Consider the following 18,273-nt stretch of genomic DNA (forward strand, 5'->3'; position numbering starts at 1 on the left):
GTAGTATATAAATTTAAAAGATGATGTAAAATAATAATGGTAGTGAGTTTAATCTTCGGGCTATATATTTTTGTTCAAATTCAAGCCCGAGACATTGGTGGAATCCTTTTGCAACAAGTCTCGCCTTATACGGATCAATAGTGTTATCTGAATTAAGCTCAACGTGAAACACTCACCGACAACTAATAATATACATTGCTGAATCGGAAGGCATGAATTCCTAAGTACTATTTCCATTCAACGCATTATACTTTTGTTTCATATCTTCTTGCTAATGTGAACTTTTTATGGCATGAGTCAAGATTGTAAAAAACGCTAGGCGCTAGTTGGACGGACAGAACCTTTAAAGATTAATTTGGGATTAGTTGAGGATTAATCAAATTTGTATTTTTGTAGTTTTTATTTATAAATCAATAAAATTGCTATTAAATTCAATTAAATTGTGTATTATGATATTAAAAATGTGTATATTTATAACATATATCTTTAAAAATGTGTAAACATCAATATTTCAACAATAATATCATTGAAACAACTCAAACAAATAAAAATATAATATTCATAAGGTAATATAATTCACGAAAAATTATTAAAAAATGTCATTACACTCTTAACCATATCATAAAAACAAGTATATAACACAATTAAACCAAAATATGCGAAAATGACAAACACAATTCACGAGATAATGTTCAAAATTGAATTATAATAAAACAAAAAAAGCCTAATATAAAAAACACATTTTGTTCATCATAGCTTAGGCAGCTAAAAATCATATAGGGACCAAAAAAAGCGCTAAGAGGAACTAATCAAAGAAAATCAGGACGAACTCTCGATTTTGAACGTCTAAGCGGGTCTAGGTTGTCCAGGTGGTTTTAGTTTTGAACAGTGGCCTAATTATAGCACGTCGGAGTCAGAACTGCTGCTACTACTTGTAACCATTTCGGCTTTAATTTGCTCGTGTTGCTGCGTGTGACCATTGGATGAGCAGATTCTGTTTGAGGATGAGGAATATGATTTTGAGTAATTGAGTGGGGAAAGCATGGTTGGTGATATGGGTGTTCAAAAACCGAACTGGACCGAAATAACCGATGACCGAACTGATAAAAAATGAAGTGATTCCGCAACATTTTCATAATATGGTATCTTGGAAGGATAAATTGCCATATGTTAGACATTAATTTTTTTATTATAGGTAAATAAATACTTTTCACTCTCAATTTTTTATACAACATGTATTTTATATTTTATTTTTATAAATATGTTTAAGTAGCATTTAAACATTTTTGTACATGGTCAAGCCCCCCAATGTTTCGGTCCTAACTCTACCACTGAGTAAAGATAATAAAGTTACAATTATTACTTATAATTTATAAACACGACTCGAACTTTTTATATCGTTACGAGTCATCTTTAGTAGAGATGGTAAAATAAAATGTGACTTGTATACACATTGTGTTAACATACTAATCCAAAATTGATATTAAATTAATGGTTAAAAATATTACCGTATCTTCTTATACTTTTAAAAGCCAATATTAACATATGTACATAGTAAAATTATATGTGAATCGGAAACATGGTATGAAATCAACACTAACCCAATTAGATTAACACGGCTATGACATAAACTTTTCGAATTGGGTTAGGATTGGCTCGTTTAACACTAACTTGAACATTAACACGAAATCAACATGATATAAATCTGGCCATTTTGGTTTGGTTCAGTTTTAAACCGAATTAATTAAAAAAATGAAATAAATAAATAAAAATCACTATATTTCACCATTAAATTTACCTCAATAATAAAAAATTTGAAATATTTTCAAAATATATTCATATTAGCTTATTATTTCAACAACAATAATCAAAATTAAACTTGTAAATTCAAATATATGTGTATATATAAAATAATATAGAATATGTGTAATTTGATGCAGTTCGGTTTTCTTACATTTTTGCCAAACAGAACCGAACCGAAAATCGAAATGCATCAAAAAATATAACCGACGTTGAACCAAAGTGTCAAAAAAAACGAACTGAAAAACCAAATTCAACCAGTTCGGTTCGATCTACGGTTTAAACCGCTCCGATGCTCACCCCAACTCACAAAAGTGAAATAATCCTCGCAGCTCTATTGAAGTTGCACCAGTCGGGAATCGAACCCGGATTTGTACAAATTAGTACAAGAAGCCGTAGATATACTTCTTGTCATATTGACTACCATACCATCAGTAGTGTTCACATGGACCCTAGTGACCATGGTGAATTTGGTCATTCACCGTTAGATGTAAGCTGATTAAAATCCTAAGGTGGAGATTCAAAACATCCTAAGGCTTAGATTTAATCAGCTTACATCTAACAGTGAATGACCAAATTCACATGGTCATCAGGGTCCATGTGAAAAATACTAACCATAATATATCACCTTGTTGGAAATGCTCTTACATTCTATTTATTAAAAATCATTTTCAATTTCAATAATATATTTAAGATTGAGTATTTATTAAAATATTATAACTCGTACAACGCGTAAGGTGTTCAACTATTAATTAATTTATTATCAAAATTAGATGTGACAAAAGTACACACAGTCCCATTACATGATACATAATTTTAGCGTTTGGATTTAGCTTAGTAGGTAATGTGTCATTTTTAGGTTACACGAAAATGAAACGTAAATTTTCGAGTGGGGTTAGGGTTGACATGCTAACTCAAAAATGACACAAATATGTTTACAAGTCACTTTTTGTTTTTTATTAGTTGGCTTATGTTCTCTCATATTTTTACATATTACGAAACATTTGGAGTTGGATTAAGGTTGACTCGTTTGACACGAACTTTTTGAGTTGGATTAGAGTTGACTCATTTGACACTAACCCAAAAATTGACACAACAAGAACACAAACACAAACACAGCCTGAATTTATATGTGACCGAAAAATATGATACAAAATCGACAGTAACCCGATTAGGTTAGCACTAATATGACAGGAAATGTTTCGAGTTGGATTATGATTGACTCATTTGACACTAATCTGACATTAACATGACATGAATCAGACAATTGGCACCTCTAATCAAAACCGAAGTCTGTAATTTGCACTCATTTTAAAAGCGTGTGGACTTGCTTAAACTTTTGGGCTTTTTACATAAAAATCATAATTATATATAAAATGACAACTAAATCATACTATCAAAAATGTCTATACGTAAGAAAAAAATAGTATGACACGATTTTTTCTCTCATGTGTGAGAGGTGTGGTCTCTCCTAAGTGAGGGTTGTGCCGGTTGTATCGCCGATTGTAACTGCTGCGATCGTGGTTTCTGGGTCGGCTCCTCCGACGATCTCATCTTTACGGTGGTGGGCAGGTCAGTTATCCTTCATAGTTTCCTGTTTTTTGGCTGTTTGGCGTCCTCTCTCTGGTCTTCCTGTGCTCGATTTTCTCTTTGTTGCTCGAAGCTCTATATTTGGTCTCATGTGCTCGGGAAATTATTATCTTCTTGTCTGTTACCATGGAGGAATCCTTGGGTAACCTCAATCTCTCTGATGGCGAGCAAGACACCCTTGATTTATCAGGCCCTTCCTCTAATCCTTCCGCTAGGAATCTCGATCTCCCATTGGTTGGGCGGTTTCTTACTGACAAAACCATTAATGTTGGGGCTATGAAGGCGAGGTTGGCATCGCTCTGGCGTTCGGGTAGGGGTGTGGCAATATCGGAGGTGGATTCCAACTAATTTGTGTTCGAATTTTTCCATGAAATTGACAGGGCTCGTGTAATTGCTGGCGGCCCTTGGTCTTTTGATAATCATCTGCTGGTAGTTACGGAATGGTGTAATGAATCTTCTCCTGAATTAGTTTCCCTTTTTCAAGCAGCTTTTTGGATTCAAGTGTATGACCTTCCTGCAGGGTCGATGTCTGAAGTTGTGGGGAAGCAGATAGGGAATTTTATTGGTGCCTATCAGGAGTATGATATGAATAACAACTTTGGATCCGGAGGCAATTTATGAGGATCAGGGTAATTGTGGATGTGAGGAAGCCACTTAGGCGGTGTAAGAAGATTCGTAAGGGCCAAGACAGTTGGTCGTTTATTACTTTTAAGTACGAGAGGCTTACATCTTTCTGTTATATATGTGGTTTGCTTGGCCATACTGAACGTTTTTGTGAGAAGATTTTCTCTTTAAAGCCAGAGGAGATTAAATGAGAATGGGGTGAGTGGCTCAAAGCCCCGATAAAAAGGAGTGGGGATTCAGTATCAGCGAAGTGGTTGCGAGACCCTGGAGGGGTGTCGTTGTCTGGGGATAAAGCGAGCTTTAGCCCACTTATTCTGTCGAGACTGCTGGACTCGACCTCGATGACGGCTGGGGTTGGATCAGAAAATATTGGTCTGAATACTCTGTTGCTAAATTCTACTGTTACAAAGGCGGCTGAGTCGAATATGATCGTAGATGGAGAGGGGGGTGGGATGGAGCTTGTGGATGACCGTAAACGTCGGAGAGCAGCAAATTCAGCAAAGATCCTGCAGGAAGTCGTAATCAGTGACATTAATGGTTCCTCGAGGATACCTATTTTCGAGTCATCAACAGATTTAGGATCCTCTATTGTATCTGAAGCGGCGAGGCATGAGATCCAGGTCCGCCGGATCCAATGATTTGCCTTAGCTGGAACTGCCGAGGTCTAGGCAACCCTAGGGCAGTTCGGTCACTCGGGGATATTCTGAAGTCGAATAAACCTTATTTAGTCTTTCTTATGGAGACTCTAGTTACGAAGGGATCCATTGATAGTTTGGCTCAGAAGTTTAAGTTTGAAGGTTCGTTTGCTGTAAATTGCACCGGTCACAGTGGGGGTTTGGCTTTATGCTGGAAGAAAAGTGGTTCTGTTTCGATCTCCTCTTATTCTGACCATCACATTGAGGCTCAGATTCATGATGAGGAGCAGGGAGACTGGAGATTTATTGGTTTCTATGGTTATGCAAATAGGAATCAGCACCATCACTCTTGGAATCTTCTTCAGTAGTTATGCTCTACTTCTATTTTGCATGTTGTGTTTGTGGGAGATTTTAATTGTATACTTGCACAGTCTGAAAAGTTTGGAGGCCCGGTTTACCTGCAGGGTCTTATGGATAGATTTAAAGAAGTGGTAGTTTCAAATGATCTTACTGATTTAATTCTGTAGGGAGGAGAGTTTACTTGGGAGCGCAGTCGGGGAACTGCCTTCTGGATTCGGGAAAAACTTGATCGTGCACTAGCATCCGCAGTATGGTGCTCTCGTTTTCAAGGCTACCATTTGTCAACTGTATCAACGCCTTATTCTGATCATCTCCCTCTTCTTCTTGAAACTGAACACAATTTGGCTACTATGAGACGTCGACGATTTAAATTTGAGAGGGAATGGTTGCTTGAAAGTAGTTTTTCGGAATTCGTTCGAGCCGAATGGCTGAGTCGTAGTGGCATTAATCTGGATACAAAATTGGCAGCTTGTGCCAGTAGTATGGAGCAATGGGGGAGAGAGTATAGAGCTCGGTTCAGTAGACGGGTTGCGGGCTGTAAACGTACTATTCATAGGCTGATGGATAGAACTGACCCATCTTCAATAAAGGAGTTTTTTGAGGCAAAGAGACAGCTGAATATTCTATTAGAGGCTGAATCTGTTCATTGGCAACAAAGGGCGAAAACTTTCTAGTTACGAAATGGAGATCAGAATTCCTGATTTTTTCATATCTCTGTTCGTGCCAGGAAAGAACAAAATGTAATTCATCGGCCTCATGATTCTACAGGTATTTATACTTCTGATGAGGTTGGGCTTAATAATTTAGTCTATGATTATTTTGCCTCTGTGTTTGCTCCCTCTTCTGTTTCTTCTTTTGGGATTGTTGAGGCGGTTCCGTCTGGGGTCACTACTGAAATGAATAATGCCTTGACCTCTCCTTTCACTTATGAGGAATTTAAAGTGGTTGTTTTTCAAATGCATCCCGACAAGTCTCCGGGTCCGGACGGATTAAGCCCTGGGTTTTTTCAATTCTTTTGGGCTGATATTGGTATGGAGGTTTTTCAAGCTTGTGCAGGTTATCTGTCTCAGTTTGAGTTTCCAGCAAATCTCAATGATACTATTGTGGTGCTAATACCTAATTTTAATCATCCTGAATTTATAAAGGATCTAAGGCCAATCTCATTATGCAATGTGCTTTACAAGCTTATTGCAAAGGTTTTAGCTAATCGACTAAAGTTGGTGTTGCCTGCTGTTGTCAGTGAGTATCAGTCTGCTTTTGTTCCTAGAAGGGCTATTACTGATAATATTATGATAGCTTTTGAGGCTATTCACCACATGAAAAGAAAGAACAGAGGTTCAGTGGGAGACGTGGCTCTCAAAATTGACATTAGCAAGGCCTATGATAGGGTGGATTGGGGTTTCTTGCAGGCTGTTCTTCGATAAATGGGTTTTCATGCAACATGGATACGGTGGATGATGTTGTGCGTCATTACTGTGGAATACTCAATTTCTGTAAATCAACGGTTGGTTGGGCCAATTAATCCAAGGCGTGGGTTTAGACAACGAGACCCACTCTCCCCCTATCTTTTCATTCTTTGTACTGAAGTTTTATCTAGAATGATCCAGCAGGCTGAAAGAGATGGTCTTATCTAGGGCTATAGAGTTGCAAGAGGTGCTCCGTCTGTAACTCATCTATTCTTTGCAGATGATAGCTTCATTTTCTTCAAAGCAACTCAGGGGGAATGTGAGCAGATATCTAGTATCCTCCAGAGTTATGAAGCTGCGTCGGGACAAGCGGTTAATTATCAAAAATCTGGAATTTTCTTCTCTCCCAATGTTTCAGTAGCTACGAAAGCGGATCTAAGCAACTCATTACAGATCTTTGCGCCCCTTGATACTGGAAGGTACTTAGGGTTGCCGTCTCTGGTTGGAAGGTCCAAAACATCTATCTTCAGTTTCTTAAAAGACATGCTAAAGAAGCGACTGAGTACTTGGAGTCTTCGTTTTTTGTCAGCTGCTGGGAAGGAAATTCTCCTCAAGACGGTTGCACAAGCTTTGCCAACATTCTGTATGAGTGTCTTTCTTCTCCCCAAAACCATTTGTAATGAATTACAGAAGTTGATGAACTCATTCTGGTGGGGTTCGAAGGTGGGAGGCAATCGCCGGATTCATTGGTTTGAATGGTCCCGTCTCTGTGCGAGAAAAGCGGAAGGTGGGCTTGGTTTCAGGGATCTGCAGAACTTCAATCTGTCTCTTTTGGGCAAGCAGGGTTGGAAGCTTCTAACCGAACCACACACTTTGGTAAGTAGAATTATAAAAGCTAAATATTTCCCTACGGAATCTTTCCTTTCCTCTAGACTGGGCAATAATCCTAGTTATGTCTGGGGGAGTGTGTGGCGTTCGATTAGTATTCTTAACTTGGGAATCAGATGGAATATTGGGGATGGTAGATCTATTTCCATTTGGCGGGATCCTTGGTTAAAGGAGAACGAGGATTTTTGTGTGCGATCGCCAGTACAGTCAGGGTATGCTGATGCAGTGGTGGCTGGTCTTTTTATCCCTGGGACACGAATATGGGATCGAGGTAAACTTGCTAGACTCTTTTCTCATTCTGAAGCTGCTGAAATTGGGAGTCGGGTTATACCATTTAGACAAGTGGAAGATAAACAGATATGGCACTTCACGAGATCCAGAATTTATTCTAGTAAATCCGGTTATAGAGTCATTACTGAGACCCGGGTGACTAATTCAATTGCACATACTGGTTGGAAGCGGGTTTGGGAGACGGAGCTTCCACCAAAAATTAAATCTTTCTTGTGGAAGATTGGAACCGGGTGCCTTCCTACTCGGTACCGTATCTCTGCACGCCGGGTTCCTATTCCAATTCAGTGTCCATTCTGTTAGTCGGAGGTTGAGAATGAATTTCATCTATTTGTGACTTGTATTTTTGCCCAGGAGTGTTGGTTAATTAATGGTGTGGATACTGCTGTTTTTGACCAGGAACACTTTAGCCAGGCCTTATTGCTTACTTTTGCTAATTCTAATATGGAATTGCGGGTTAAAATCGGGTTAACATTGTGGGCTATTTCGTCTTAGCATAATGCATTGATTTGGAGCTCGAAATCTCAACTTCCAGGACCCGCTATTACTGCTGTAAATTTCTTTGTAAATGAATGGCGTAATCTGCAGCAAAATGCCCGTCGGTCTGCTGGTTTAAATAGTAGCAGCAGCAGCAGTTCAGTTCCGGTTCTTTGGCAGCGGCCCCCTTCAGGCTGGATAAAATGCAATTCCGATGGAGCTGTTTTAAATGAACAGCAGCGATGCGGTTCAGGGGCGCTTATTCGAAGTAGTGATGGCTCGTTTATGGCAATGCACAGTGAGCTGTATCCTTTTATTGCTGAACCTCGAGTGATAGAAGCACTTTCGTTGCGGACTGCCATTGCTTGGGTTATATCATTGAACTGTTGTAACGTGATGTTCGAATGTGATGCCAAAGACGTTGTTGATAGTATCAAAGCCAGGAAAGATGACAGGTCTGAGTTTGGAGGCATCATTTCGGATTGTAAACATCTCATTGATCATAGAAATGATTTTGTTGTTTCGTTTATTTCGCGTGTAGCGAATGGGGCTGCTCATGCTATAGCACGTCAGGCCCGTTCCAATGCTCACGTCTTTAACTCTTTTACCGCCTCTAGTTGGTTAGGTGGTGCGCTTTGTATTGATTCGGTTCCTATTTCGTAATATATCAGTTCGTTTGTCTTCAAAAAAAAAAATCATACTATCAAAAAATCATTCTAAATATGTCATTGTTTTCTATATATATTACAAATAGAATATAGTTTTATACTCTACTTTAAAAATTCTAGACTTCAATTCATAAATATTAAACCCTAAAAATAGATCTATAATTTGATAGTCCTTAAAATATATTAAAAAATAACGATTTATTTAATTTGATAGTCTCAAATTTTTACATTGTTTTAAAAAATAAATTTCCTTAAACTTTTTTAGGAAAAAGAAAATCTACGATTTTGTAGATCTATAATTTGTACTCTAGAAAGCCCATACCATAAATATATAATATAAAAAAAAGCCCAAACAGTCTCAAAGCCCAATATTATATAATAATAAAAAAATAGAGCTCAGCTACACTAATTCTCATCCGGAGATCAGACGACAGTGATGAACCCCTCATCACAGCACAGTGAAGTTATACTCACAGCTCTCTACGAGAAATGCACCAGCCGGGAATCGAACCCGGGTCTGTACCGTGGCAGGGTACTATTCTACCACTAGACCACTGGTGCTTCATGCTGCACAGCGTTATTTAATTATTTTACCGTATTCTGCCATAATTGCAATAGATAATTATCCATAACAAGATAGCACATCTTTTCAATAAGGGTAAATTACACATATGAGCTTTACTAATTTTAATATCATGACCACTGTAACTTTAATTCTTAACGGTATGAGTACTGAACTTTATACTGTTTAATATCGGTGGTCTGCCTTAAAACGACAGTTGACGACATCAAAATAAAAAATTCAAAGAGTTAATGATATTTTAAGGAACTTTAATTCTTGAATCATTTAGGTGTTGTTTGGTTAGGAGAGAGAGAGAGAGTGAATTTTTAGAGACAGAAAGCTAAAAAAAGATGATAAAATGTGGTTTCATGGTAAATGTCGTTACGAAAACTTTAATTCTTGAATATTTTCATTTTGAGGTCGTTAACGGTCATGTTTAGTAGTTAGTTAAAGTTGAGTGGTCACCAATGTTAAAAAGTGTAAAATTCAGTGATCATCCCGTTAAGAATTGAAGTTGATTGACCACAATGTTAAAATGGGTAAAGTTCAGTGACGGTAGATGTAATTTCAATAAATCAGTTTCTTATATAAGTTTTTTTTGGAAGAATTTTTTATAGAAGCTATGTTTATTTTGTTTTTGACAAAGTAAGTCTTACTTTACGAAGCACCGGTTACTAATATATATCATATTGTTGAAGTTAATTAGATATTTTTCTGTAAAAAAAGTTAATTAAATAATTTCGTTTTATTTTCTTAAACACCAAAATTATATGCTCGCCATTTCTATAAATTTTTAGTTAAAATTTAGTACATGTTTGTAGGTAATAAATCATATATCATTAGTTGATAAATTTAAAGTCAAATTAATATTATAAACTTTACATAATAAAATCAAATTTTGGTTGATGTTTATTATTTGGATGTTACAGTATTTATTTTATAGATTCAGTTTAGTTTTGAATTGATGCATAGATTTTCTTTAGCACGATCATCTAATATTAATACTAGGGTTAAGGTGCAAAAATACCCCTAACGTTTTGGGTCAGGAGCAATTTTACCCCTAACGTCTAAAATGGTGCAATTTTGCCCCTAACATTTGTAGCGAAGAGCAATTTTACCCCCAAACATTTGTAATTTGGGTCAATTTCAGACACTGTTATAAAACATAGATATTCTTATTCTATTATTGTCTAACTATAATATATCAAAAAAATATAAACTAATCAGCGATTGAATTGATAACTAAATTAAAATCTCTACTAGAAATGATGAATTGAATTTAGTTCGGTTTTAATTGGCTTAAAATCAAACTGAAAAACCATACATAAAATAAAAATTCAAAAATAAATCATATAGTTTGACCAATTTGCAAAACCAATCAACATAGTTTAAAAGTTTACAAACAGAGATCTGTACTTTTTGGAGTTTACAAACTCATACATTCTTTCAAAAATTGTTGTCGTGACTAACTACCCCAAAAGGGACGACTTGGAACAATTAAAAAGACTGACTTTGCAAATTATTCAAAATTCAAAATCTAATTTTGCAAATTAACTAAACTACAACCTAAAAATTGACTCATAAACTTCTAAACTTTTAAACGACGAGAACTGGTTTTGCAAACCGATCAAACCACAACGTTTATTTTCGTAATTTTTCCGGAAAAAAAGATATAAACTAACATTAAATTGGATCAATGTGAACTCTTACATTGAAGAAGATACATTAAACAAACAAATATACATAATTTTTGCTGCTTGAGAACCAAGATTCTGAAAAAGCTCTGGAAGCTGAGATATGTCAGCTTAGTCCTCTTGCTAATCTCATGCTTCTTTTTATTGATCATGGGCTTGGTGTTAATGCCATACCCGAGCTGCAGCCATTCTCTTTGCGGTGTTTGTAACAGATTTCATGCCATTCTTATGTAAATCTTTCTCGATGTCGAGCATGTCCTGAGGCAGTTCTATGTCACGGAAGAGCTGCTTAACTTCATTATCTACACAAGGGTAATCTACTTTGGTGGAATTACCCGGCACCTGAGCTGCTGCCCTTCTCTTTGCGGTGTTTGTGGCAGGTTTCATACCATTCTTCTGTAAATCCTTCTCGATATCAAGCATGTCCCGAGGCAGAGAACTGCCTCGAAAGAGCTGCTTAAGTTCATCATCTACCTTAATTACTGCCCTAGGGTAATCTACCTTGGTGGAACAGCCCTGTACCTGAGCTGCTGCCCCTCTCTTTGCGGTGTTTGTGGCAGGTTTCATACCATTCTTCTGTAAATCCTTCTCGATACCGAGCATATCCTGAGGCAGTTCTATGCCTCGAAAGAGCTGCTTAACTTCATCATCTACCTTAATTACTGCCCTAGTGTCATTTGGGTAGGCAATGTCCTCCTGCGAATCGAAGTTTGACAGCAACAGAATCTGCCCTGCACTTTTTTAAGGCCTGCAAACATAATAGTAATTTTACAATCCTCAGTATGAAGAAACAACTGGAACTTTTTACATTTAACTAAAAACAAGTGCCTTATAGTGTGCTAGTGTGATACAAGCAATACAAACGGACCAGATGAAAAGCAAGATAACAGAAATAATTCTAGCCGAATGGATTATGAAGATGAAGAAGGGGAAACAAGTGTAGAATGGAAAGATCTTAGAAATGAGATTTTCTCTTTCACGTATACTGAGATTTTGCTTGCATAATTGAGGCGACATTCGACTTTACTCCCTCGTAGATTCATTCATAGAGAATGATACAAAACAATAACATCAACATGCCAACATAAACACGAAAATAGTTTTTTAATCATACCTGCAAATCCTCCATCCCAGTTGGGTATGCATCCTTGAGATCAATGACAGCAATGCCCTCAGGAAATTTCCGTATCATGCTTGGACTGCGAAAAATCGAACAACATAGAATATTATCTTATAGGAAGATAGAAGAAAATAAGGTAGTAAACTAGTAACTAAACCTGAACAATGCTTAATTAAGGACCAAATATCTAGCAAACCTATCAGCTCCGCACGCACATGATCTTGAGACTCGCCTTATAAGCGACCTACTAACATGAATTGCCGCCGCCTAATTACAAAGTATAGGGACTTTTGTGCATCATTTTGTATTGAATAACCTTTGATAATTTTATCCAATCAATCTCCCGAAAATAAAATATAAATTCTTATCACTAGACTACCATATTAAATAAGTTGCAGTCAGCTGCTTACCTCATTATCAGCATCCCGCCATGATTTATGTGCCACTTAGCCACCAGGATTACTTGACGGGAAATTGCTAAAAATATCTGATACATTCATCCCTTTCGCACTAAAATAACTTAACAACCATAATACTGCAGAATGGTTAATTGTAACCCCAGCTAAATCAATGGCATTACACTTCTTGTCATTAATTTGCTCTGAAAATTTAGCCAAACTGTCAATCAACATAGCGGGATTTGACACAACCCAGGTAGCCAAAGTTGTAGCAGCGAAGTCCTGGAACACATTATTCGGCAGTAACATGATTGCGCTAACAAGCTCAGCTGATGGTGCACAACTACTGCACAATGTAAGAAGACCTCCAACTGCAATGGCACTAATATTTGGATCAAGATCATCACAGTACAAAAACTGTAAGATGATCTTCTCCACCTCGACTTCGGACACTGCAAGCTCCGATCTCATCAATGCCCAGAATTTATGCTGCTCCAAAGAATCCCAAGTCATTGATCTTTTTATCAAAGGGAAAATGATTTCAGTGCTCTCCCCGAACGCAAAGAACTTTTTCAACCCAATCTCAAACTGTAAATTAACAAAATCAGTATGATCCAACTGATTAATAAGAAACCTGATAATGTTTTCATCACCCATACAAACATCAGAAAGATAACGAAACATGCTGCTGAAGAATTTTTTTGCCTTTTCACTTTCCCATTGCAAACATAAAACAATGTCACCGAGGATAAGTTTTGACAGGGATTTGGCATCTTTGTGCAAGATTGTCTTAGAACACTTGAGAAAACATTTGTAAGCAGCAAAAGCATCTTCTACCAACTTAATAATCAACTTCTTGTCCATGTCAGCTGTTGGGACAACTTCTTCATGAGAAGGTTCTGTTGTACCATTAAGAAAAGAAAAATAACCATTGACATGAAAGATCAAGAAAGGCATGCCAGACTCGCACAATTTAGCAGTACTGTTGTCAACCATGCAATCACCCGAGTAACCTGCCACATGTGCTTCATAAGCTAGCTGTGATGCATAATATAATAAATAAGCTCCTACAGAAAACCCCCTTCTGGACCAGAATAAAAGCATTCCTTGTATTATCTCATGCTGGGAAAATATAAATGTACGAGCAATTAAGGATGTCGCTGACCTAATCTGAAAGCAAGAAGCACTAGGATCGCAATCTGGAGGAGCAAACAACTGCCAACCAAGTGATTTAAATTGATCTTCCATTCTTGAGCATAAGTTTTCAGGAGAAAATGAAGCATTTAGCGGTGATTGATTATCAAGATTCACAAATGACAAAAGTATTGCTTCCAAAATCTGGAGATTGATTGTATTTGACTTCATCGTAGCACTACTCAAATTTTGCATCAAACTCTCTACTACATCATCTTGTATTTCACAGGAGCTAAGTAATGGACATTTGGTAACCAAGTCACCTGAAACAGTAACAGAAGTACTAAGAGGTTCAGTACTCAGTCTAACATCCACTTTGCCTGCAGTAGGTTGTTCTACAGATGGTGCTTGAGTTTCAGGAAAGGATAGATTTTCCGAATTAAAATGTGGTGCAGCGCAAAGAGGAAGGACTGGCAGTGATTTGTTAATTGTTCCAGCTTTTGAACTTGACAATAATCTCCCAAGTCTCTCTTTTAGAAAGGGAGAAAGTGCATTACAAGATGTCAAAACATCCAGGGAGTGAACAACTCCTTTCTGGACAAGTACATTGAAAGCTGAGGACAGACCCCTTATACTTACATGAGAATGATCAAGATCATAATTTTCTCCAAGTAGCAACAAAAATTCAAGAAGAGAGTGGGTCATGTCAATATATTTGGGAATTGAGCATATCATCAATAGCATACCTGGCTCAATATTCATTAGATTATCAGTTCCTTCATCAAAAAACAGCCGGTCATAAAATAAAGCCAACTTCGCATTGGCTTGGACATGATTCTTTCTGCATGTTTTCAGTAGCCAGCCTATAACAGCCCATCTTGGTATGATGTCTGATTGAATAATTTCATTAGATGGGTGGTGTGCACAACATATAAATCGAACAATATCAACTATGAGAGTCTCTCTCTCTGGAGCAAAAAGAAACTTCTTAGTAAACCATGACTGATGCCGCCTTTGACTCCCAAACTTAACATGTGTCAGTAAAAACCTCAATTGAGTTTCCATTTCTGGAGTTATCCGAAGCAAAAAGTATCGACTTGAAGTTCTGCAGCTATATAGTTGAGAAATATCTGAAAAACCAGGAGTCTTAAACTCACCTGGGTTCAGTACCAAGTCTTTCCATATGGGCCGAAATGCAGGGACATGAACCAAATCTTGCAGTAATCTAATAAGGTCCCTCCCAATCTTCATACACAATAGAAATTGCTCTCTCAACATCTTAATACAAAACTCAATTTCCAACAGTTTCAACGACTCTAGTTTTGCATTGTTCAATATCCTACAATGATCCGCTAGCAATCTCAGATAGACGTAAAGTGCACTAGTCAAAAAGAGTGGCGCTTCTTCTAGTAAACAATGCCATTCGCTAAGGAAAAGGCTCACCAGCTCAAAACACAAATACAAATTCCCATCACTAAAATCCCCACCAATAATTTGCCTCAACAGGGACACTAACAATCCATCAAAACCCACTCCTAAAACACCCAACATTTCTTTAACAACCCAAATTAACTGAAGCTTTGCCGACTCAACAAGTTTAACATAAAAATCATTGACGAGATTGACAATCCGGCCAACAAAAAAGGTATACCCATCAGTAACAATAGCATGTAGATACTTAATATGGGTTTTGGCCAACTGCGGTTCAGTTAAAACCCCATAAAGGATGGCACGATTGAGCTGTAAGTATTCTTGTGGGCTTGGAATAGCCAGGGAAAATGGAGGTCTTAGTTTGGGTTCAAACTCCTCAAAGGCTTGTCTCAAACATACTTCTAGCTGAATTTTAGCTTCATAAGTACCAATTTTAAATAGCTTTGAGGCCATAATACATTCACCTAATGCCATAATAAGAAAGAAAAGAATTAAAATAGGAATTCATAATTTTATATGAATAAGATGTGACAAGAGCAAGGAAGAGATGCACATTTGAAGTTCACCTGTTAGGCAGTGAAAAGTGTCTCAAGTGATTAATAACCTTCCACCAAACTTGAATTGGCTGGCAATTGAATTTCAGCTGCAATGGTTTTTCCCCTTCTTCCTTGCTTGTTTGCTTGATAACCTTTGATTCTTTACAGCTATATCATGTTCAAAGCACTGGTAAAAAGCACTTCCAACAAATAAGATAACAAGTTACTGCCTCTTAATGGCACTAAAAGTTGGCTATTTTCTAACATGATGTCTCAATATAAAAGCACCAGAGTTAGTAAGATAAGTAGTTATTTGTTATTAATTTTTTGTTTATTTTATCTATTACAAAAATAAATCAACACATGTGTAGCTTAAACTAATAAATTCAATACTAGTCATAAAAATCAGATTTACAAGATTTATTTCAAATATAAAAACTTACAGCACAAGGGAAATATACCAATGACAAGTAAATTCATGCAATATAGTCTTATAACAGAACAATAAAAGGAAGCAAGTTTTATTCCCAACTAGTTCAGATCAGCTATGGGTTCATTCTTGTTCGTTGTAAGATCCTATAAAAGATCTACTAAACACAAGTCATGAATATTTTTCAATAATTTCCATCCAACTTAATCTCAGTCTTGTCATGCCTAACTGTCACTTCCATTAAACATCCCAGTTGAATTAGATGTAATTATTATGAATGCAATATAAATAAATTGAATGTAATTACAGTGACAATATTTGCTCTTCATTTAGATATGTTTTCTTTTCCGAGTAAAAAAAAAGGTACCAACATTTACTGAACCTTCAGCCAAGAAATTTAAAACAGAGGTTCACCCCTTAACAATGAAACTGATTTAACTGTTCACAGGGGCAAGGACTACTCCTTTTTCCATCACCTTTACCAATCAAAGTATCGATGAATTCACATAACTTCACAAATCCTACCTATACTATACAGGCAAAACAAAGTATGTACATACCAATCCAAATTTCACAATAGAAACAACAGCTAAAATTATTAAAAGCACGGGCAAGTTATTATGAAGGATGGGAGAGATTGATTTTATAGGCAACAATAAGAAGTCACGTAATAATAGGAAACATTTGGGGATTTTGAATAACTATCTTAATTTGGTGAAGGAAAGTAGCACATTCACAATTGAGTTAAACGATTAACCCTAGTTCGAAATTTGATAAACCTTGTACCAAAGAACAGGGATAACGGCGAGCGTACCAATCTTAGAGAGGACGAACCGCAAATGGGGGGAACGGAGAGGGAGAGCTGTTGCAAACGGAGGGGAGCCGAGGAGCAGGTGAGTGGAAGGGATGAAGAGAGGTAGAGAAGCATCCGGGGAACGGACCGGAGCCGAAAGAGAGGTCACCGGATTTGTGAACGTCGATGAGAGGGAGAGGTGAGAGAAAGAGAGAGAGGAGGGCTTCGAGATTTAGGGATTTGAATTTTGACCAAATACGGAAACGGTGCGTTTTGACTATTCCCTCCCTTCTACATAAAATCTGACCAATAGAAAAATGACAAAAATAAACACAAAAATTTAAAGAAAAACAACGACTCTGCTGGGGATCGAACCCAGAATCTCTGGTTTCGTAGACCAGCGCCTTATCCATTGGGCCACAGAGTCACTTGATGATAAGGGCTTGTAAAGAATTAATATAACTATTATTACATAAAGGGATCATAACATTTCAAGCGAAGTACAGATTTAGCCGTAACGTATAAAATAGTGCAAATTTAAATTTAATATTTACAAAGAAGATCAATTTTTGCGATGAGCTATCAAAAATTTGAAAAAACTAGTTTGACTATTATTTAACTGTTACATCAAACTTTCCAAATAAGTTTGTCGATAAATTAAAGCAATTTCGTACTTTTTTTTATAACTACATTAATAATACAGTAAATATTTTAGACAATTTGATAAAAAAAATTATGATTAACTTATAGATGTCATATTTAGTTTTTAATATTTTAACGGAATTTTTGTAATTTTATTAGTAGTATACGAAATGTTTTAGATATAATTGATATATTGGAAGGTCTGAATATTTAAATATTAGTCAAAACAATTTTTAATTTTTCTATAACGTAGAGTTAAAATTGATTTTGCTTCGAAACGATAAGGTTAAATTTGCATCATTGCATACGTTAAAGCTAAATCTGCACTTCCCTTAAAACATTAGGGTTAGATTTGGTCTTTATCCCCTACTTAAATTCAAGACTTAATATATCATTTACCCCCTGAAATTTCAAAATGTCCCAATAGCTCCCATCAACTTGCTTAAAATGTAATCAATTAATCACTCAGTTGCAAAGAAGTGAATTACATGCAGAAGGTGTGATATAAACGCCTTAGAAAAGTAAAACAATCAAGATCAAGGTATGAAGTTCTAATATCAGAGAAATGACAAGTTTTACAGTTGAACAAGTATGAATTTCCTTTTTAATATGTTGTAATCTATTATGTGAATTATGTAATAATATTCCAAGACGCCCACACCTTCTACATGCACCTTGCTTCTTCTTTTTTGCAACCGAGTGATTAGTTGGTTGCATTTTAAACAAGTTGCAGGAGACTATCAGGACACTTTAAAAGTTCATGGAACTAATCAAACTTTTTGGACAAATTCAGAAGG

The 18,273-nt window shown here is 36.6% G+C and overlaps 1 protein-coding gene, 3 non-coding genes and 1 pseudogene across 6 annotated transcripts; all 5 read right to left on the reverse strand.

Annotated features, from left to right (window-relative positions):
* Positions 1 to 9,128: 9,128 nt before the first annotated feature.
* On the reverse strand, positions 9,129 to 9,215 carry LOC136234528 (small nucleolar RNA snoR114). Its single transcript, XR_010691403.1, has one exon. It is a non-coding gene; the product is annotated as a small nucleolar RNA snoR114 (small nucleolar RNA).
* An 11-nt stretch (positions 9,216 to 9,226) lies between these two features.
* On the reverse strand, positions 9,227 to 9,297 carry TRNAG-GCC (transfer RNA glycine (anticodon GCC)). Its single transcript has one exon. It is a non-coding gene; the product is annotated as a tRNA-Gly (tRNA).
* A 1,670-nt stretch (positions 9,298 to 10,967) lies between these two features.
* LOC136232695 (uncharacterized) lies at positions 10,968 to 17,080 on the reverse strand. Of its 3 annotated transcripts, none has more exons than XM_066022056.1 (5): positions 16,856 to 17,080; positions 15,642 to 15,779; positions 12,523 to 15,539; positions 12,107 to 12,191; positions 10,968 to 11,740 (listed from the first exon to the last, which is right to left on the reverse strand). In XM_066022056.1, exon 3 carries the CDS (start codon positions 15,526 to 15,528, stop codon positions 12,559 to 12,561), a length of 2,970 nt encoding a protein of 989 aa, XP_065878128.1. In that variant the 5' UTR covers positions 15,529 to 15,539; positions 15,642 to 15,779; positions 16,856 to 17,080; the 3' UTR covers positions 10,968 to 11,740; positions 12,107 to 12,191; positions 12,523 to 12,558. The 3 variants fall into 3 exon arrangements, with proteins under 3 accessions (XP_065878128.1, XP_065878125.1, XP_065878127.1); XM_066022053.1 differs by having other exon boundaries at positions 15,642 to 15,798; XM_066022055.1 differs by having other exon boundaries at positions 15,642 to 15,811.
* On the reverse strand, positions 16,401 to 16,509 carry LOC136234521 (small nucleolar RNA snoR74; annotated as a pseudogene).
* A 108-nt stretch (positions 17,081 to 17,188) lies between the features above and the next one.
* Positions 17,189 to 17,261, reverse strand: TRNAR-ACG (transfer RNA arginine (anticodon ACG)). The gene has a single exon. It is a non-coding gene; the product is annotated as a tRNA-Arg (tRNA).
* Between the last annotated feature and the right edge of the window lie 1,012 nt (positions 17,262 to 18,273).

The sequence above is a fragment of the Euphorbia lathyris genome, chromosome 6 (assembly GCF_963576675.1).
Source record: "Euphorbia lathyris chromosome 6, ddEupLath1.1, whole genome shotgun sequence".
NCBI lineage: Eukaryota > Viridiplantae > Streptophyta > Magnoliopsida > Malpighiales > Euphorbiaceae > Euphorbia > Euphorbia lathyris.